The following is a 22200-nucleotide window of genomic DNA, read 5'->3' on the forward strand; positions in this document are numbered from 1 at the left end:
TTATTTTTAATATTTTATATTCTTTTATAATGACACTGCATTAAATATGAAGCTTGGAAGACTAAGTCATTGTTTCTATATATATTTTAGATTTTTAGATTTTCTATGCTATATGTTTTAAAAATTGTATATTTCAATTTAGGGTAGAATTTAACTTTTGATCATTTAAAATGTTTATAAAACTAATTAAAAACATATTCATAACCCATTGTTTTCATATTAGTATTTTCTAGGACTGGCGTTACCATCACATCTGCAGCTCTGTGTAACCAGAGAATGGCACAAGGCGAGAAAGAGAGCGAGAAATCGTTAAAAAACAGAGCAAGTGGGCCAGATTTTTCATTCTGGCACCCGGGGCTCAGTGTGGTGTCATTATTTCCATAAGTCCACGCTGGCCTGTTCTGCAGAGCGCTGCTGGCCGGGCCTGTGCATTGGATCAGAGCTTATGGCTGTTGATTAGTCCAGGACTTGAGCCCAGATTCAGGATCCAGAGGTTCAGCTGGGTCAGAGGTGTCTTCTGTTTTTACCCTAATCATTTGGACAGTGTTCTGCAATTGCTGGGCAACATATTTGACTTCAACTACAATAGCAGATTGTTTTTGGAGTTTACGGATACCAGGTATTTTGAGGCAAAGCAGCCAAAGAAAAGGTGGTCTCCTTTAAAATGGAATAAGCATTCATTTCGCTCTTCCTTCCTATTCCCATTTGTGTTTCCTCTGTGGCTTTGTTGTCAAACTTTTTCATGTAAAAGTGCATCCATGAGCTGTAACTGATGCCTTTTGCCCAGACAGGTTGAGACCTCCGGGAGGAATTTATAACCAGAATGTCCACAAGTTTGCATAAACCCATAACGTTTGAAAGTGAATCTCATGAAAACATGTCCAGGGCATATTTCACCCTAACAAACTAAAGAAAGAAAAATGTAAATAGATTTTGCATGCACAAAATGAAACACAAAGTCTTCTATTAAACGTACTAAGTAACTATTTATTTATTTATTTATTTATTTATGCACACACACACACATGCACATGCATTTATGCATTCAGGCTATTTATTAGGCATAAAGCCAAGACTTCCATGAAACTATTTATTTATTTTACACTTATGCATTTATTTATTTACGTAGCCTATGTATTTTTGCATTTATGTATTTATTTATGTATGCATGCATGCAATTGCTCATTTATTAATTTATGTATGCATGCGTACATGCATCGGAGCATTTTAATTCCCATTATTCTCAGTGCTGATTGTGAATAGTTTCTTATTACTGTAACTAAATTATATTTACATTATAAAATTAAATTTATCCCTCTAAATATTTGGTCACTGGCAAAACATTCACTATAATATGCTGAAATGTTTGCGATTTATGTTGCTCGCAAGTAAATTTGTAGTCTTCAAAGGAGAAAGGTGCATTTTTTTTTTCTTGTTTTTTTCTTTGCACCTGTGATGCAATTTAAGCTCATCTATAACAATTAAAACTACATAGTTTTCATAAACCTCATTCTTTTGTTGCAGAAGTTCTGCATTCCTGACTGGATGGCATCCAGTTATTTTCCTGAACTCAATCAGTCCAGAAGACGCTGATCTCTCCTTCACTCTCACAATGACTGTTTTCGATTGGATTAGCAGAGCCTGTTTGTTTATAGAGGATCTCTTTTCAACACAGGTGGAAATTCAACTCTACCTCTCACTTTCTGTTTTATAAATTTCTTGGATGAATCTGAGGGGGTTTCATTTCATCTTCAGTCATGTTTATTTCAGTATGGCATTAGGGTCACTGTGCACAAATACTTGTCTTTTGATAGTTCTTTGGCCATATTTATGAGATAAAATTTTTGGTTAAGGGAAAAACCTGAAAGCTTCATTGCACTCTTGTTCAGTTTATGTTAAAAATAGCTGTGGGATTTGTGGATGCCACAATATGACAGCCGTATGTGTTCTGCATCATGAATCTTATTCTCTTTTCTGGTCCATATGTAGCAAAGTTCATTTTATCTGTCTATAATTCTTTGTTCGCCCAGCCAAAAATGACTCAGTCACTGAACCTTTTTTGAAGAGTTTGAGGATATTTCCATGTGTTTTGAGCAATAGTGATACCTTTCAATCAAGAGGAGACACTATTAATGGATTTTAAGATTATTATTCCTTATGCATTATTTAAGATTATTATTCCAGCCCAAACCTGGAAAAAAATAAAATAAAATCCCTGGAAAAAACTGACATGAACCTGAGACTCAGAGTTGTGAGATATATACTCAAATTGCGAAATGTACTGTAACTCAGAATTGCGAAATATAAACTATTGTGAGATATAAATTCAGAATTTCAAAATACATACTCAAATTGTGAGATATAAACGCACAATTCTGACTTTTCTTTCAAAGTTCTGAGAAAAAAAGTAATAATTGCAAGATATAAGCTCAGAATACTTAGATATAAACTCAGAATTGCAAGATATATACTCAAATTCTAATATAAACAATTGACAGATATACTCAGATTGTGAGGTATAAACTCGCAATTCTGAGAAGAAAAGTCGTATTTATCTTTTCAATTTTAAACTCATGTTAAAATGTAAACTCATTCTGAATTTTTTCTCTGTAGTTCTGAGCAAAAAATAATAAATAGTAATAAAATAAAGTAGTAAATGAAGAATAAAATTAATAAAGTGATAAATAAAGAATTGTGAGGTGCAAACTCAGAATTGTGAAATATAAAGTCAGAATTATGAGATAACTAGCAATTCTGAGAAGAAAAGCATGATTACCTTTTTTTTTTTTTTATATTATTACACAATTTTGCCTTTTTTCTCGCTATTTTGAGAAAAAAAAGTAATAATTGCAAGATATAAACTTGTAATACTTAGATAGAAACTCAGATATGTGATATAATTCAGAATGGCGAGAGATAAACCCAAAATTGTAATATATAAACTCAAAATTGTGATATATAAATTCAGAATTGCGAGATATAAACTCAGAAATGAGATAAATTCAGAATTTTGAGAATTGTGAGATATAAACTCAGAAATGCAAGATATAATTTCAGAAATGCAATATGACTACTCAGAATTGTACGACGGCGTTTTAGTGCCACGTTAAAAAATGTTAAACATTTAAAATTACGAGAATAAAGTCGAAATATTACGAGAATAAAGTCGAAATATTACGAGAATAAAGTCTAAATGTTTCGAGATTAAAGTCGAAATATTTTAAGAATAAAGTCGAAATGTTTCCAGAATAAAGATTATAGTTATAATATTTTGAGAAAGGCTATTCTAGCCTTTTGCGCATGCAAATGGCCCGGATTGGGAGCACCGGGAGATATTCCAAATCTCAGTTTTCAAAATCTGTCAGTTTTATAGCGAAATACAAACAATATGTAGGCTATATTACAATAATGTGTTTGTCAAGCATGTGAGTCAGTCATCTTTCCGATTACAATAACAAACGACGAGACATTATTTTCATTATAAATTAGGCTAAACTTTTTTTTTTTCATGCCTTATGATGTTCCTTCACTGTATATCTTGCTATAAACCTGAAATAAAGAGCAAAAACACATTTATAATTTGTATTTCGTTATAAAACTGACAGAATTTGAAAGCTGAGCTGTGTGTAAAAGCAATAAAGCACAAAATTGTTGTGATTACTGGTTGGCTGGCGCGCTACAAATAATGAATGGAAGACATGAAATATTATGTCCTCATTTACAGTATACCATGAATGAAACAGTTTGTGAATAGGCACTTAACGTTTACAGCAGAGAAGACAACAATATAACGTATGTTAACAAATTTGAGTCCACTTCAACCTTTAGAACGTTTTATTGCTGTTTAATTAAACAGGCTGTGTGAGGAATTAAAGTTTCCAAACATACTGTCCCCGCGAGTATGACACATGGTATGATTTCTGCTAATAATCCCACATTCAGTCTGTTAATAAATATCATTAAGCTGTTTGTTAAATTGATATCCCAGTAAGATGATGCGGCCGCTCGGGTGCAACAGTATTCAAATCAATTCCGGTGGCCTCGCAACTTCTCCCAGTGCTCTCCATGCGCAATATAGGCTATACTCTCAAAATATTATAACTTTAATTTCTACGATTTAAATTTCGACTTCATTCTCGTAACATTTCAACTTTATTCTCGTAGCATTTCGACTTTATTCTCGTAACATTTCGACTTTATTCTCGTAACATTTCGACTTTATTCTCGTAACATTTCGACTTTATTCTCGTAGCATTTCGACTTTATTCTCATAACATTTCGACTTTATTCTCGAAACATTTCAACTTTATTCTCGAAACATTTCAACTTTATTCTCGTAATAATTTGACTTTATTCTGGAAACATTTCGACTTTATTCTCGTAAAAAAATTATTTTATTCTCTAAACATTTTGATTTTTTCTCGAAACATTTCGACTTTATTCTCGTAATAATTTGACTTTATTCTCGAAACATTTCAACTTTATTCTCAAACATTTCGACTTTATTCTCGAAACATTTCAACTTTATTCTCGTAATAATTTGACTTTATTCTGGAAACATTTCGACTTTATTCTCGTAAAAAAAATATTTTATTCTCTAAACATTTTGATTTTTTTCTCGAAACATTTCGACTTTATTCTCGTAATAATTTGACTTTATTCTCGAAACATTTCAACTTTATTCTCGAAACATTTCGACTTTATTCTCGAAACATTTTTTTTTAGCAAAACTCAGAACTCTAAGGAAAAAAACCTCATAAATGTGAGGAACAAAAGTCAGAATTCTCAGATAAAAAGTCGCAATTGCCTTTTTTATTTGGTGGAAACGAGCTTAGTAACCACCTAGCAAGCACTTAGAATGAATACCATAGCAGCTGCAACCAATCCCCTGGCATCACAGTGACAAATTTTGCATAGGTAAGCCTTAGGCTACACATTTACTTCAGTCTAGTTTTAAATTAATCAAAATTACAATTAGCTTTTTATATACTCTCTGTTTACATGTTTTTGAGCAAATCATTGTTTATTCTATGGCCTTCAAGTTTTACAAAATCAACCAAAGCTGTTTGGATCTTTGAACGTTTATTCAAGCCGCTTCTCACGAAGACCGGAGATGTATAATATTTGATTGATTCTGGGAACATGCAGTAGATTTTTTCATCATAGCTCTTGGTCTGGCATGTTATCATGCTGATGAATGCATTTCTACTGATACGGAAGGAGGCGAAGCCAAGCTGTTATTTGTTTCAAATGCTGAATTACGTAATGCTCTCATGACTCTGGGGAATCGCCTTGGCCAGGGAGTTTCTGCACACTTTCAGAACATGAAGCTTATGTAATGAAAGCTCAAAAGTTCAATGAATAACATTCACGTTCTCACAAGGGCCTATGAAATATGACCCAGAACATCTATTTTCGCTTCTCGTTTGAAAACAGTTAAGTAATGTCACATGAATTCTGCACACAATAAGGGCACGTTATCGCAGCTTTTGGGATTAAGAGCACTCCCATCAAAAACATCCACAAGGTACATACGGAACTGTTTGTAACTCTGTAACTTCTTGGAAATCCTGATGGATCTAATGGGAATTGCTTTACTACGAACCTAGAGTTTTATTTTAAAAAAGGAGATCTTTAATGCATTTCTGAACAACACAACTAGTGCAGGTTGAGTTGCATTCTTAAAGGAATAGTTCACCCCAAAATTAAAAATGTAGCTTTACATTACTTGTACACCAGTCTTCTGCAGTGAATGGGTGCCATCAGTAAAAATTGTAATTTTACAAGTAATTTGAAGCTCTTGCTTCCAGTTAAAATATTGTATTATAATATTTCTTTCTCCGGTGAAAAAGTTGTCTCGTCTGAACCAGGAGAGAAATATGCACAGATCTGTTTACAAGCAAAAACAGCCCAAAAAGGATCTTAACAATTATGTTGGTGGATTTTGATGTGAGAGGACAACAGTGCATGGAGTTTTTCACTGAAGGAAGCATGTTATAGATTATGGACTCGTATTTAGGAGTGAAGGTTTAAAATTAAAACGTCTTGATGCATTTGTTTCTTACAAACACGCAGTTTTTCACTTCTCAAATATGCTAATTGATGAACTGCAGTGGTGTGGATTACGTGTGGATTATTGTGATGTTTTTATCAGCTGTTTGGACTCTCATTCTGACGGCACCCATTCACTACAGAGGATCCACTGGTGAGCAAGTGATGTGATGCTACATTTCTCCAAATCTGTTCTGATGAAGAAATAAACTCATCTACATCTTGAATGGCCTGAGGGTAGATAAACTTTCAGCAAAGTTTCAGTTTTGGGTGAACTATTGCTTTAAAGGGATAGTTGTAAGTTGCAGCTGTTAATAATGAAAGTTAATGGGGTCCAAAACAACACTGATCCATGATTAAGTTTATTGTGTGCACAAATAACACTGAGGCATTTTTCTAAATATGTTAGAAAGCCAGCCCTACAGGTTTGAAATCACATTAAGTTGAGTAAATAATGACAGAACGTCTATTGTGGGTGAACTGTCTCTTTAAATGTATTACTTATCTCTATACGATAACCATGATCGATAGTAATAGGCTTTACAGTCTGAATATGTGATTTGACAGATTTTTCATAAAATAAACACGTGAAAGCATTGTCATATGATTGAAGATGAAATGAGGAACACATTGAAGAAGGATAACCGATATCAAAGAAGCAAAAAGCCGCTATAATCCTTACAAATGGATCATCTGCTGTCGAAACATGTTTTTCCTTTTTCTCCCCTGCATACTTTTTCACCATGCCAGATGATGACGCAATATCTATTTCATTTTTCCCTATTACAGCCTGCTAAAGATGTTATATTTTACAGGAAGTCTGCGAATGCAGCTTCAGCTTGTGTGTTGGTGTCTCCTCCACCTCTGACTCGGTCAGGTCCAGATGTTCAGCAGACCTTTTCAGGGAGGGGCATCAAACACCTCTCCGCTGGAGCTGATCCTGGACCTGGAAGTAATGTGGCAGGCCTCATTAGATAGGCTCATTAGTAGGATATAAAATCCTTGATCCTACACTTTTAATGGTAATGTACTAACCATGGCATTTGAGTAAGGTAATTAAATATCAGTGTTGGGCTAGTTACTCAATGTAATATATTACTCATTACTAGTTACTCCTTTCAAAAGTAATATTGTTACTTTACTTATTACTTTCTGGCAACAGTAATTAGTTACACTACTAGTTACATTACTTTTTCTTCACGCCCCACAGAAGTTGTAACTGTGTATCTTCTTCTACAATGTTACTAACAACATATTTCTGCCTCATCATTTGACTAAAATCCACATTGGATCACAGTCAGAAGTGATTACAAACACTCGATAGTGATTGATAGTGACATTAAAATAGTGTTGTATTCATCTCATTAATTGTCATGCGTAGCTTGAAGTAATTTTTCCGTTACCCATATGCGATTAAATTGCGTTATGTATTTTATCAAATCACATGAGTTTGTAAGAAACTGTTTAATTTTCCAAAAATATTTTAAATTATATTAATATAATGTACCACATGTTGATCAGAGGGATGTAATGCCAGAGTAAAGTAAAGCCACAACTTACACAACACATCTTTTTTCCTGACAAAATCAATATAATGCAATATTTCTATCTGCTGAATGTAAGCTTTTCCATATTCCAAGCTTCGTCACATGCATGTGCGAGTCATGAAAATTATGAAAATAAATCTAGGAATTATTTGATTGTTAGATTTTAAATCAGCGGGGTTGAGGCATCAAAACTAACTAAGCTGTTTTATGGAAAGTAACTGTAATATTATTTCTGAAATCTTATTAGTAATTAGTTACACTACTTGTTACTGCAAAAAGTAATATTATTACAGTAACTAAATTACTAGTAACTAGTTACTGCCCAACACTGTAAATATAAATATAAATATGAATATAAACATACATTGAAGTACTTTTAAAACATATATATACAAATTTCAAACATTGTGTTAAATAGGTTAGTACAAGCTAGAACAAGGAGGGATATAAAAAAATGAAACTATTCATTTGCAAAAACAGATAATTTAACAATTTTCAAAAATCATGTTTTTTCATTGTGCATTCCAATTAATCTCAATCCAACTGCAGTTGGGTTATTTTGATTAGGGGAAAAAAAAAACTAAAAAAAACTAAAAAATACTAGCTAACCAACACAATAAAAACATGTTAACATAATAAAAAATAAAAAACATGATTTTTGAAGTTATCTGTTTTTGCAAATAAACTCTTCAAATTGTGAAAACATATTCAGACCAATTCTCACTAATTGCCTATTATTGACATACTGGCTGTTTATTAGTACTTATAAAGCACATATTATGCATGACCATATTCTTGTTAATAGCGAGCATTGGACCTTAAAATAAAATGTGACTGATGTTTCTCCTATCATTCTGCATTACAGTAAGAGAAAGAGCTGTAAAATGAATGTGGACAGCAGTTCAGGTCAGTGCAGGTCTTGCAAGTATTTCATGAGAAATGTTTTAATTCATGTTGATATCTCTGACTTTTGTTTGTAGATGTTGCCGTCTTGGCAAATCTGAGCAGAGTTTGACATCTCTTCTGAAGCTAGAGAAGACACGTGAGTTTACTCTTTTCTCTGAGTCTTTTTCTCAGGAGAAACATCTGAGAAGCAGGAGACTTGATTAAAAGTCTCCATAACATCTTTACTGTGTAGAAACAATTAAGATATTATCTCTTTTGTTTCTGTTTCTCGTAATGTGAGCAGTGATGTCATGTATCTGTGCTGTTTGTCTCGGTTGAGGGGGTGGGAACAGGTTGAGGGAAGGATTTTGGACCGTGGTATATTGCTATAAGACAGCAGACGCACTTATGTTCCTTCACTTGAACCACAATAACAGGGATTATTTCATGCTCGTGTCTCCGCTGACCACTGAAACAAACCTTCAGCACAAGAACTGAGGTATTTACTCTGGACCACAACTCAAATATTATTCCAGCACACAATCTGACCTTTAACTATTCCAGTGAGAACTTGTTTGGAGCATTTTTAGTCTTTGCAGATGCTCTGCGTTTTCTGCAGCTGCTCGACATTTACCCTGAATGCTCTCGCAGCGTGCCCATCAACAATCTGTTTACCAGACCAGTCAATGAAGCTCTTCATCAGATTTTATTTAACTCATTCCAGCGCTGAAGTGTTTGTGAATGTGTCAAGCATCTGTTGAAAGCCGTTAACTCTTATAAAGTCAGACTGAGAGTCTGCACTAGATGCTGTAGGTTTGTACCCATCCTGACATCACTGTTGTTTCTCTGAGGAGGATGAGGATGAGGAGCGTTCTGAACCTGTTGTATCTGGTCTGTCTATGTGCCGCACAAAAGAAATGGACCCAGGACACGTCCGAGTGGGACCACCAAGGTAAAATCTCTTGAAATTTACTCTAGTGTTTTCTGTTAGTTTGCAGAGGTGAGTCGAGGAAATGTAAGAAAAATCAAGATGTTTCTGCCATTTCACTATTAAAGAGAGGATGTGATGATTTTCTGAAAATGCAAAACTTTCAGAAAATGTTATTTATCCATCTCAGGATGTCAAAATGAAAGATTATATGTGATGTTTTACATTTATTTCATACGGGGGTTTAGATTTCTACTACCATTGTGACCCATACTTTAGACATACACTGTAAAAAAAAAAAGAAAACTGAAAATATGCTGGTAATTTTCAGCCAGGGCATTAACATTATCCATTAATTTTACAGACATTTTGGTTAACTCTATAACACAACACTTGTGAGAAATAAATACAGAAAATTCCTTCATATGAATACAGTACATTGTGCCCTATTTTTTACAGTATTTTTTTTTTTTACAGTGTATGAGTACAATTGAAAACTCTAATTTGTGTGATTTTTGTTATTTTATAGAAATGAAAACTAAATAAATACATTAATAAAATACTAAGTTACTGATTTAAATGAAGAAATAAATACAAATTCCAGAATGGATCAGAGTTATTTATTCTATTCTATTCTATTCTATTCTATTCTATTCTATTCTATTCTATTCTATTATATTATATTATATTATATTATATTATATTATATTATATTATATTATATTATATTATATTATATTATATTATATTATATTATATTATATCTAAAGCTAAAACCATAAAGAAGTTTCATTACTTGAAATAAAATAAACTTTAACTAAAACAACTATATACTAAATATATAAATAATAAAAAACTTAAACAAATTATACAAGTATAAAATAAACCAATTTTAATAATAATAATAAAAACATTTTAATTCAACTAGGTACCATGACAACAATTTTCATTTTAATTTAGTTTAACTTGATGTACTAGAATAACTCATACTAAAACTGAAATGAAACAAATATAAAAATTTGGACATATTAAGAAAAAAAGAAAAAAAAAAACCTCACACACACACACACACACAGCAAAATTCATAAAACCTAAACTAAAATTAAAATAAAATCTAAAAATAAAAACTAATTCAAAATATGACTGAAAATGAAATGTAATAAAATAAATAAATAATTTAATTAATTAATTAATTAATTAATTAAAAATAAAGATAATAAAATAACACTGGCTGCTAGTTTGTAGTAATGAATGAGCTTGTAAAGAAAACAATATGCATTTGACCATGGTTAATAATGGTTGATAATTTTTATTACATTAACTTTGGCAGTAGAGTTGAACGGTTGATCTTGGCAATTGCAGTACCTTTATTACTTAAAACTCCAATTAGTACCCTACTTATATTCATGGAAAGTGCCTATTGTTGTTTTATAAACAATGTTAAGAAGGGACCTTTGAGAAATAAAAAATAATCATGGGTGCAGAAATCACAAGTTTTATATATTATTTGCTTGAATGCACCTCTGGTTGTGAGCCTACCTGATACTGACTGAAATTATGTAAAATCTAAAGCTAAAAGATAATAAATTAAGAATAATTCAGAATAAATGAAATTAAGTAAATGCAGTCTCAAAGACATGCGTCAACGGTGTTTAGCCTCGTCCTTCTGCACAATGATGAATATGAGCTGAACATATCAATATGACAGGTATGATACAAAGCATCTTTAAATGTGCTTTCTTATAACCAAGCTCAATCTGAAGTTTCTTCACTGTCTCAGACAAACCAAACAGCAGGAGCTGTTCAAACCTGACGCAGGTGCTGGACAACTGGAAATACGCCATCATGTACCAGGTGAAGGACATGCTGGTCAACGATCACACGTCCATCTTACCAGAATACGTCAGGTGGGCTGTGAAATGTTGTGGTGACTTTTGACGGTGTTTGATTTCATGAAACCAGGCCTGGTCTGTCCATGGCACGCATATTGCTCCAGCCTCAGGCCATCTGGACATTTTCTCTGTGACATTTTTTCATTTTTCGCAGCAACTGGAGACAATTGGGATCATGTGGCAAAAAAAGGAAATGATTATTAATCCAAAATATGCTTTGACTAAAATAAACCACCTAATCCATACAATATGTGCTTTCTCTAAGGTGTAGGACCTTTGATCCCCAGCCTAAAATCTGCTCAGCAGCTTCAAGCACCATTAATCATGCATGAAAGAGTTCTTGTGCCTAATTATTACCTCATTTCTAACTAATATACTGCTACAAATCATCATTGAATTTTATAACCTGACCTCTGTGCCAGCAAAATATGTCACTGCGGTTTAATCCAGGCCCTGTCATCCATATACTATATTGACTGAAATACGATCACAATGCAGATTCCAGCATGGGTTGTTGAATTTTTAGGTGAATTTAATATGAAAATGTATATGGACATATAAAGTTTATTTTTTAAGATATTGCTTTTCTATTTCTATTATAAATAATTAATCTAAACTGAGAATTTTATTTTGTTGTTGTATTTACAATTATTATTTTTTATTTCATTCATTCATTCATTTATTTGTATTTGAAAAATGCTCAATTTTAATATATATATATATATATATATATTTATATTATATATATTTAGATATTTAGCAGACACTTTTATCCAAAGCGACTTACTAATGAGGACAACTAAAACAGATCCAAAACTAAAAGCTAAAACTTTATAAATGCTATATATACACATTTTAAAAAATAAAGAAATTAAATAAAAATGACAAATGCATACAACAAAATTTCAAAACTTATAATTTAAATGAAAACAAAAAATAAAGCTAAAAACAATTCAAAATTTTAAAGAACAAAAAGGTATAGAGTATAATAATGATTCTAACATAACAGTAAGCCAAACACCAAAAAACAACTACATATATGTGTATGTAAAACCATGCACACATACATATATATACATACATTTATAAATTCAATATACTGTATATATTCTTTCATTTCCATGTACATTTAGCCTATTTATTATGAGGGTTGTGATTTTTACAACCCTTAATTGTCACTATACAGTTTAAAACCCTGATTGATATTATTTTTGTTATTTTCTAGCAATAAGAATTAAACACTGAAATCTTGAGTTACAAATTTAAATCTTGAGTTTCTGATTTAAATGAGAAAATGAATTTAAAATACCACAATGGATCAGGGATATTATCATTAACTAAAACTAAATCTAAAACCATAATTTTTTTATTTTCAATTGAAATGAAGTAAACAAAACAAAAAAAAAAAAAATATATATATATATATATTTATATATATAAATACATATATAAATATATTTTATTTCAGCTTGTTGACAAGGCAACATGTCTCAAACTTTTAGTTTATCTTGATGTACTAAATTAGCTTAAACAAATAAAATTAATTAAAACTACATATAAAATTAATAGAAAATGTAAATATACATTAATAGAATTTAATTAATAGATATTATTATTAATTTAGTTATTCATTTATTTGTATTTATTTGCTTTTAACTACCTTTTAACTTTTCCGCAATTTACCTAAACATGAAGAAAATTGGTGTATTTACTTTGAATTTACCGTGATGTACAATTTTCACTCAGAAACTGCTAGTGAATTACACAAATAATTACATGGCAAGTAACACACTGGAAAAAAAAAAAACTTGAAATTTAAGAGAATGAAATAATAAATAAATAAATAATATTCTTTTTTGTGTGTGTGAAACCTTTTCCAATAATTATGTTTTATTTATTGCTAAGTGGTTAATTACTGGCCCAAATCAAACGAATCCACTCTAAAGTCTATGTTACTACCTGTCTTCTTGCAAACCACACGATTTGAAGAATTATTTATGCAGGACAAGTTATGTGCCTACATTTAATTCTTGGCTTTAGGCTTTTAGGACAGACTTATGACCTGCATGCTTTTTATGTATATATTTTATGTTTTATGCACAGGATCCAGCCCCTCTCAGATGCGGTAGGAGACCTTTATAAGCAGTTCAACACTCTTAAGGAGAACCTGGCGAAGCTGACCAACAAGTTTGACAAGATAGAAAGCTTTGTGGATGAGATCCAAGAAGGAAAATTTCCCAGGCCAAAACTTTGGATGCCGCCAAGACTCCCTGTCAGGAGAATCCCACATCAGATGCCAGCGAAAAGTCCTGTAAAAGTCCCAGGTAAATCAGTGTGGGCTCAGAGGAGAGCCAGAAGAGGTCCTGGTACTTAACAGACTACAGTAAGTCCAGAGAGGCAGCTGATCAGCTTACTGGATCTGGAGACATAATCATGATGCTTTTCTAATAGTAGCCTGCTTAAACCAGAGATAAGCCTGTCATGTTTAAAGGAATAGTTCACCCAAAAATGAACGACTGCTGAACATTTACTCACATTTAGGCCATCCAAAAATTGTTTTGTTTTTTTCTTCATCAGAACAGATTGGAGAAATGTAGCATTACAACACTTGCTCACCAACGAATCCTCTGCAGTGAATGGGTGCCGTCAGAATGAGAGTCCAAACAGCTGATAAAAACATCACAATAATACACAAGTAATCCACACCACTGCAGTTCATCAATTAACATTATGTGAAGTGAAAAGCTGCATGTCTCTAAGAAGCAAACACATAATTTTATCTTCAAACCATTACTTCTAGCTAAAAAATGAGTCCTCTATTCATAATACTGCCTTCTCCAGAGAAACAGTCGTCTGGTCTGAATCAGGAGAGAAATAACTGAGCAGATCAAACACAATTTACAAGCAAAAACAGTCCATAGATCTAAACAAAAATAGGTGTAATGTTGAAACAGGAGATGAACAGGAGATGAACTTTCCACTTGAGGAAGCATTATTATGAATTATGGACTCATCATGGAATGGATTATGGAATTATGGTGTTTTGGCCAGAAGCGATGGATGGTTTAAAGTTAAAACATCTTGATGGATTTGTTTCTTACAAACATGCATCTTTTCACTTCACAAGATGTTAATTAATGGACTGGAGTGATGTGGATTACTTGTAGATTATTGTGATGTTTTTATCAGCTGTTTGGAATCTCATTCTGACGGCACCCATTCACTGCAGAGGATACACTGGTGAGCAAGTGATGTAATGCTACATTTCTCCAAATCTGTTCTGATGAAGAAACAAATGCATCTACCACCCATCTTGGATGGCAAAATATTACAAAATACAAAAATTATTAAAAATACAAAATATTACAGACTTACCTATGTCATAAACTGACTATGGGGCATACTGTGGGTTATTTGAACAATGGGTTATTTGTATAGTATGTTTGACAAAAGGAGTTTGACATTTCTGTATGCACAAATGATTAACAGAAATATTGCGAAAAATGTATATTAGATCATATCACAAATACGTTAATCTTTTAATATTACAGATATAACAGTGGTAGATATGTGGGTTTTTTAAAACCCAGCCATTTTCAACAGTTCTTGTGTATGGTAGTATGTATTAAATATTTAAATGTTTACTTATAATGTGCATGTAAATACTGTAAACATGGATTTTTATTGCAAATACTCACGAGTGTGTGTATATGTTTTAGCATGTTTATCAAGACACATTACTCAAATGCAACTCAAATAATAAGCATATCGGTGCATCTCACTGTTGCATGCTATAATAAGCTACAGTTATCTAATTAAAAACGATAAACAACAGCCCACAATTACTATTACTGTGGTTTAAAAAAAAAATGACACCAGTGTTGAACAGCTGGAAAAGCTGAATAAAATGATATTTCTGAAATATGTCTGATGGACAGTGTCAGAGGACTGAACATCTGAATGCGTTTATTGCGTTTGTTGAGTTTTCTGCATAAATCTAAACATGAATATATCATTTGACTTTCATGAAAGCAAAGCAGATGTGTGCTGGATGAAAGAAACCCTCGTTGTTCTTTCCACAAGTGTTTCTTATATACAATGCTGTAACTAGCAAAATAATATTCTTACAATATTTCATGCAACATGCATAAGATTCAACAGTTTCTTTCATATGTTGACAATAGGAATTGTTATTTTGCGTGTAAATGTGTCTTGTCTGAATAAGGATAGTCTTTATATAACAATGTTTTTGTTTTCTTTTTTCATGCAACAGCTGTCTGAAGTCTTGATTAATGTAACATTCTTTGTATGGTGTTTGGTTTGAAATAAGCTTTGAAGTTTGAAATGAAAATAAATGGTCAGTGTCAGTCTGGTCAGCTGTGACTCTCCCTCAGTTCCCCATCTTTATAAGAGCGCCATCATCTGGAAAGATGGAGTAATTGATACAGTCAGTAGCATTATTCATGGACTCACCAAGATTAAGCAGCAGTCAAATATGTGACTTATTCAGCCAACCAGTTAAACAGTGTACATCAAGAAATATGTCATAATATAGCAAGATTTTTATGCCAGATAGTGTAAAATACTTTACTGATTTTTTTTTTTTTTTTTTTGTAAAGAAAGAGGCCATTCCAATTATCTTAAAGAAATGTTTAATTGAACAAAAATATTATATATTTATTTGATGTGATATTTTGGGGTTATGCAGCCCAATAAATAAATAAATACATACATAACATACATGCATGCATGCATGCATAGCCATGTTTTACATTCTTTTTAAACCGTATGACACTCCAAATTTGTATAAATATGCTCTTAGTCGAAGGACCTTTATTTTGAATTTTTTCCAAAACAGGAAGCTGTCGTCCTGTGCTCTGTTTAGCTGTAGAAATGTTCATTTCGCTTCAGTGAAGGTTAGTTGGTTATTTCGGAATATTTGTACTAAGGTTGTATATTGTTTCATACCTCCCTTTAAAAACGAATGAGTTCAACACGCTCAGTGCATGACTTTGTGACTGTCTGTCTGTTGTTATAAATATTTAACGTTAGTAAAACTAGCTCCAGAGAGCTCTCTACTGACAAGTGTACGTTATCTTTATTTGTATGGTTTTTTTTTTTGTTTGTTTGTTTGTTTTTTTGCGCTGATCCTGTTCCTAATGAACCTTTTAGCCATAATATGTGTGAAAAAGTAACATACATTAACATTTAATGTATTTTTAATGGTTTGCTGTACAACTGAGAAGACATGTCAATAAAATTACTTAATGGCTGTAACGTTACTGAAAATTATTTTGTTGGTGTAAAAGAGAAGTGTTACTTAACTAAAAGGGAATTGTGCCCACATTGTCAATATCCCATGGCGATGGCAACACATCAAACAGGCCTACAGTCTATAAGTGTTTGTTATAAGTATATTATAACTTTATATCATAAGTAATTACACTTAGATTTGACAGACTTTTTCATGAAGGTGTTCTAACCTGTTACCAGATAAATAAGTTACCGGATCTGATCTGTCAAAACATTAAACCGTGCAAACCAGTACTAGTTGTGCTGATTGTGGCGCAATATTTGTCTCTGATATACTTACTGCATTGGTCATCAACAGCAACACACACAAACATCTGTTAGGACTCTTCTTCATCAACTAACAATGTAGAAAAACTGAGCAGCCGAATGGTTCAGGACCTCTTTGTTCCTCTAAAATGATAAATAATGTCGTTCCTGTAATTAAATACCCTGCACGTCTGCAAATTAACCTGGTCACTCAAAAATTAAATTAAATTGAATTTCTTCACCCTGCTACCTTCAGGTCCAAGCTTGTAGCTTAAACCACTAAGCCACTTTTCAGGAAACAGATACTGTATCAACCCAATATTCAGGTATGTATGCATTATGCAAACGTTTATCACATAATACTTGTTTCTTACTAACTTTGTTACCTGTTTTTGATCAAGTCACACTTACTCTCAAAATATGATGCATTTTGTAGCATTTTTACTTTCAACAACAATTTGCAGGGTGAAGAAGTCTTTTATTATCCCTTAATCAGCAGAAAAAAACCTGGCATAAAGGCATGATTCCTGTCATCCTTTGAGCCAGATTACAACTATTTGTTCAATTCTCAGACAATGTTCACATGTATGAATGATTCTGAAGAAATTAGTTTATGCCTAATCCTGTTTTCCACTTTTTTCACTAATTTCCAGATTGATTTCGACTTCTTCTTTTTGTCATTCTTAAAATCTTCAGTCATATTTTGTGAAAAAAAAAAAAAAATGTAAAGATTTATAAATATATTTTTAACTCGCCATCATAAAATTAGGTAATATTAGGTGTTTTTGCAAATCAGGCTGTGTAAATGTAAAATATGATGTATAAAATATAATATGGATATGCAGTTCTTATTTCTATAGCCATGGAAGACGACATACAAGAGGAAGTCCTTTCACAGTTCAAAGAGAGGGGACTGGGCGGCTGGCAGATCCTGCAGCTGACGGCGGGCACGGGTTTGGCGGTCTATGCCGTCTGGGCAGGGATCCTCATGCCGGGGTTTCGCCGAGTTCCTCTCAAATTACAGGTGAGATCTGAGGAGTGTGTCTGTGGTAATGCTGCTCATGGGGAGAGGTTTATCAGCCTGTAACTGCTGCTGTGTTCCAGGTGCCGTATATGCCAGCGAGCAGAGCTCAAGTGAGTAACGTCATGACTCTCTTGAAGGGCCGATCTGGAGGCATCGCTGACCTGGGCTCAGGCGATGGCAGGATTGTGAGTGATCCTCTTACTTTTTTTGTTTTGTAGGAATTCTATTATGCTCACAAAGGCTGCATTTTATTTAATCACATATACAGTAAAAACAGTAATATTGTGGAATGTCATTGCAATTTAAAATAACTATTTTCTATTTGAATATATTTTAAAATGAAATTTATTCCTGTCTTGCAAAGCTGAATTTTCAGCATCATTACTCCAGTCTTCAGTGTCACATGATCCTTCAGAAATCATTCTGATATGCTGATTTGCTGCTCAAGAAACATTTATTATTATTATAAATGTTGAAAACAGTTGTGCTGCTTCGTATTAAAAACAACATTTATCTAAAATGCAAATCTTTGGTAACATTATGACTTTTGATCAATTTAATGCATCCTTGCTGAATAAAAGCACTAATTTATTAATTTATTTTAAAAAATGAGCTCAAACTTTTGAACAGTAGTGAACAAGTTTATGTGTTTGTTTTAATCGTGTGCAGGTGTTAGAAGCGTGTCGTCAGGGTTTTTCTCCAGCAGTTGGTTATGAGCTCAATCCCTGGCTCGCTCGTCTTGCATGTTTTCATGCGTGGAGAGCTGGACAACACAGAAGTGTTTCATATCGGCGAGAAGATCTGTGGAAGGTTCATCTAAAGACTCAAAATACTATATTAAAACATGTATTATGTTGTATAATACATATATATATACAGTGCTGCTTGAAAGTTTGTGAACCCTTTAGAATTTTCTATATTTCTGCATAAATATGACACAAAACATCATCAGATTTTTGCACAAGTCCTGAAAGTAGACAAAGAGAACCGAATCAAACAAGTGAGAGAAGGATATTTTCTTTGTCATTTATTTATTGAGAAAAATGATCCAGTGTTACATATCTGTGCGTTGCAAAAGTATGTGAATCTTTGCTTTCAGTATCTTGCTGCAGTAACTGAAGGTAAAGTTTCTTGTAAATGCTGATCAGTGCTGCACAATAACATGTAGGAGTTTTAGCCCATTCCTCAGTGCAGAACCACTTCAACTCTGTGATGTTGGTGGGTTTCCTCCTATGAACTGCTTGCTTAGGTCCTTCCACAACATTTTAATTGGATTAAGGTCTGGACTTTGACTCAGTCTCTCCAAAACATTAACTTTGTTCTTCTTTAACAATTCTTTGGTGGAATGACTTGTGTGCTTGAGATCGTTGTCTTGCTGCATGACCCACGTTCTCTTGAGACTCTGTTCTTAAACAGATGTCCTGATGTTTTCCTTTAGAATTTGCTGCTATAATTCAGAATTCATCGTTCCATCAATGGCAGGCTGTCCTGGCCAAGATGCAGCAAAACTACCACCACCATGTTTCACAGATGGGATACGATTCTTAAGCTGGAATGCAGTGTGTTCTTTTCTCCGAACATAATAGCTTCTCATTTCTATTTTGGTTTCATCCAACCATTAAACCACATGATCTTTAGCAAGCAATTTTCTTTTTGGAGAACAGTGGCTTTCTTCTTGCACACCATGGTTGCTCAGTGTTCTCCTGATGGTGGACTCATGAACATTAACATTAGCCAATGTGAGAAAGGCCTTTAGTAACTTAGAAGTTACCCTGGGAACTTTTGCAACCTTGCAGACTATTACACGTTCTGCTTTGGAGTGATCTTTGTTGGTCGACCAATTTTGTTGGAAGCCAACAGTGGTCTTGAATTTCCTCCATTTGTACACAATCTGTCTGACTGTGGATTTGTGGAGTCCAACACTTTAGAGATGGTTTAGTAAACTTTTCTAGCCTGATGAGCAACATCAACTCTTTTTCCGAGGTCCTCGGTAATCTCCTTTGTTCGTGACATGATTCACTTCCACAAACATTATCAGACTTTGATAGATCCCTGTTCTTTGAATAAAACAGGTCACATACTGACATTTGATAGTCATTGCACTGACTGAAAACACCTCTGCACAGATGGACTCGAATTTCACCTTTAAATAAACTTCTAATCCAAGAGATTCACATACTTTTGCCACTCACGGATATGCAATATTGGATCATTTTCCTGAATAAATAAATGACAAAGAAAATATTTTTCTCTCACTTGTTTGATTCGGTTCTCTTTGTCTACTTTCAGGACTTGTGCGGAAATGTGATGATGTTTTGGGTCACATTTATGCAGAAATATAGAAAATTCTAAGGGGTTCACAAACTTTCAAACAGCACTATATATATATATATTGTGTGTGTGTGTGTGTATATATATACACACATACTTTTTTGTACAATATTTTACCTTAACTTTACACATCAACATTATAACCCAAAAAATATCAAATGATAGTATTATTATCGTACACTATCCTAAATTATCATACAAATTCTCATTCCTCATACAGATGCAAGATATGATTGATACACAATATTGTGCATAATATGTGTGCATGTGTGTTCCAGGTTGATCTCTCCACATATAAAAATGTCACAGTATTTTTAGCCCCTAGTGTGGTAAGTGATTCCTACATCATTAAGATTTTGGAATGAATGCAATCAAAGACTTTAATCAATCAGTTAATGTGTTTGCATTATATTATTGAGTCCTCATTTACTGTGTATTGTGTGTTTATCAGTTAAGTCTTTTACAAAAGAAGTTACTGGCCGAGCTGCCTGAAGATGCTATGATTGTGGCGGGACGTTTTCCGTTTCCTGATTGGACGGCGTGTAAAGTAGAGGGTGAAGGTGTGGACAGAGCGTGGGCCTATCACATACAAGAACTGAGACACCGCTTCCACTCACAAGATAAACATGAGAAAACCAGCTGAGAAACATTTTAAATCTCTGCTTTCTTATTATTGTATATTCATTTTATGTAATTATATAGTTTAGAATGTTTTTAAAAGATTTAAGCTATTTAATCGTGTTTTTAAATGTGCTCTCATTCTTAAGTTAAACAAAACACAAGATGTTGAAAACAAAGCTGCTGTCTGTGGGGGTTCCTTGAACCCGTGGATCACTTCCTGTTTCATAATGTGACCTAGATAATGTTATGTGTACAATATTTCTCTTTTACAGAAAAAAAGGAAATAAACCACATTTATTTTGAGTCATCTTATTGAATGTGCTGTTTTGCAAAAAGTGCATGTTTGTAAATGTGTTTACCACTCAATCTCCAGTCTTACTCAACATGTGCTTGAGATGATGGGTTGCATAATGTGAAGTCGTTGAGCAAACCACATTAAACAACCAGAAGCAATAGAATGGCAAGCTCTTCCCTTTCATCTTCAGAATTAACAGACTGATTCTCACAGTTCAGGAGGAACATCTACATGCAGAAACAAAAAGCAACAAAGCTTTTGTGTCTGTTATTTGGTCTATGCTGTTTTTTTAACAAAGCAGAGTGGCTGATATGATGCAGATGTACAGTCAAACCAAAATTTATTCAGACAACTTCAACATTTTTCACATTCTCACAGTTTATTTGCTATAGTTTAGAAAATGGTAATAAAATATGACAAGAACTCAGAGTTAAACTGTGTCAGAAAAAAATCATCTTGATAATGTCATATGACTTTGATAGAAAGGTATGTAATGAATTGGGTTGAATAGCTGTCACCTGTTAAATTTAAGTACACAATCAGATAATACCAATTTAGGTCAACCAGTTACCAAACAATGCCTAAGTTTGTTCAGTTTGTGGTGTAAAAAGGGTGCATTAGCAATTAAAGAAAATCACTTAAGCAAAACACCGTCAGGTCAAAGTGTCTGAAACATTTTTGGTCCCAAATTTTTATAAATTTTACTGCTACTCCACTGTATGAATATTTTTTGGGTATAATATGTCAAAGTTTACTTTACTTTGCTATCCTCTCTATCCTCATAAATGAACTATAGTGTCCTGCACCCACTAGTAAAAATATATCAAAAATTTTATCTGGTGTCTGAATAATTTTTGGTTTGACTGTATTTAATACATTTGGTAAAATGTTACTTAAAGCCTTTATGCATAATGCATTATAAAAGTAGTTTTAATGTATTAATTATGCCTTGTAGTGCAACTTATACAGGTGCTGGTCATATAATTAGAATATCATCAAAAAGTTAACTTATTTCACTAATTCCATTCAAAAAGTGAAACTTGTATATTATATTCATTCATTACACA

At 33.0% G+C, this 22200-nt stretch overlaps 2 protein-coding genes across 3 annotated transcripts; both read left to right on the plus strand.

The window, feature by feature from the left end:
- The first annotated feature begins 8913 nt into the window (after positions 1–8913).
- On the plus strand, positions 8914–13996 carry si:dkey-282h22.5 (uncharacterized protein LOC107988040 homolog). The gene is made up of 4 exons (XM_058772041.1): positions 8914–8982; positions 9338–9435; positions 11192–11318; positions 13407–13996. Exons 2-4 carry the CDS (start codon positions 9339–9341, stop codon positions 13675–13677), a joined length of 495 nt encoding a protein of 164 aa, XP_058628024.1. The 5' UTR covers positions 8914–8982; position 9338; the 3' UTR covers positions 13678–13996.
- A 2144-nt stretch (positions 13997–16140) lies between these two features.
- On the plus strand, positions 16141–21141 carry antkmt (adenine nucleotide translocase lysine methyltransferase). Of its 2 annotated transcripts, none has more exons than XM_058772040.1 (7): positions 16141–16219; positions 17119–17188; positions 17723–17886; positions 17967–18071; positions 18556–18696; positions 20496–20546; positions 20669–21141. In XM_058772040.1, exons 3-7 carry the CDS (start codon positions 17725–17727, stop codon positions 20858–20860), a joined length of 651 nt encoding a protein of 216 aa, XP_058628023.1. In that variant the 5' UTR covers positions 16141–16219; positions 17119–17188; positions 17723–17724; the 3' UTR covers positions 20861–21141. The 2 variants fall into 2 exon arrangements, with proteins under 2 accessions (XP_058628023.1, XP_058628022.1); XM_058772039.1 differs by having other exon boundaries at positions 16142–16219; positions 17708–17886.
- Positions 21142–22200: the final 1059 nt, after the last annotated feature.

Source organism: Onychostoma macrolepis, chromosome 03, assembly GCF_012432095.1.
Source record: "Onychostoma macrolepis isolate SWU-2019 chromosome 03, ASM1243209v1, whole genome shotgun sequence".
In the NCBI taxonomy this organism is placed as follows: Eukaryota; Metazoa; Chordata; class Actinopteri; order Cypriniformes; family Cyprinidae; genus Onychostoma; species Onychostoma macrolepis.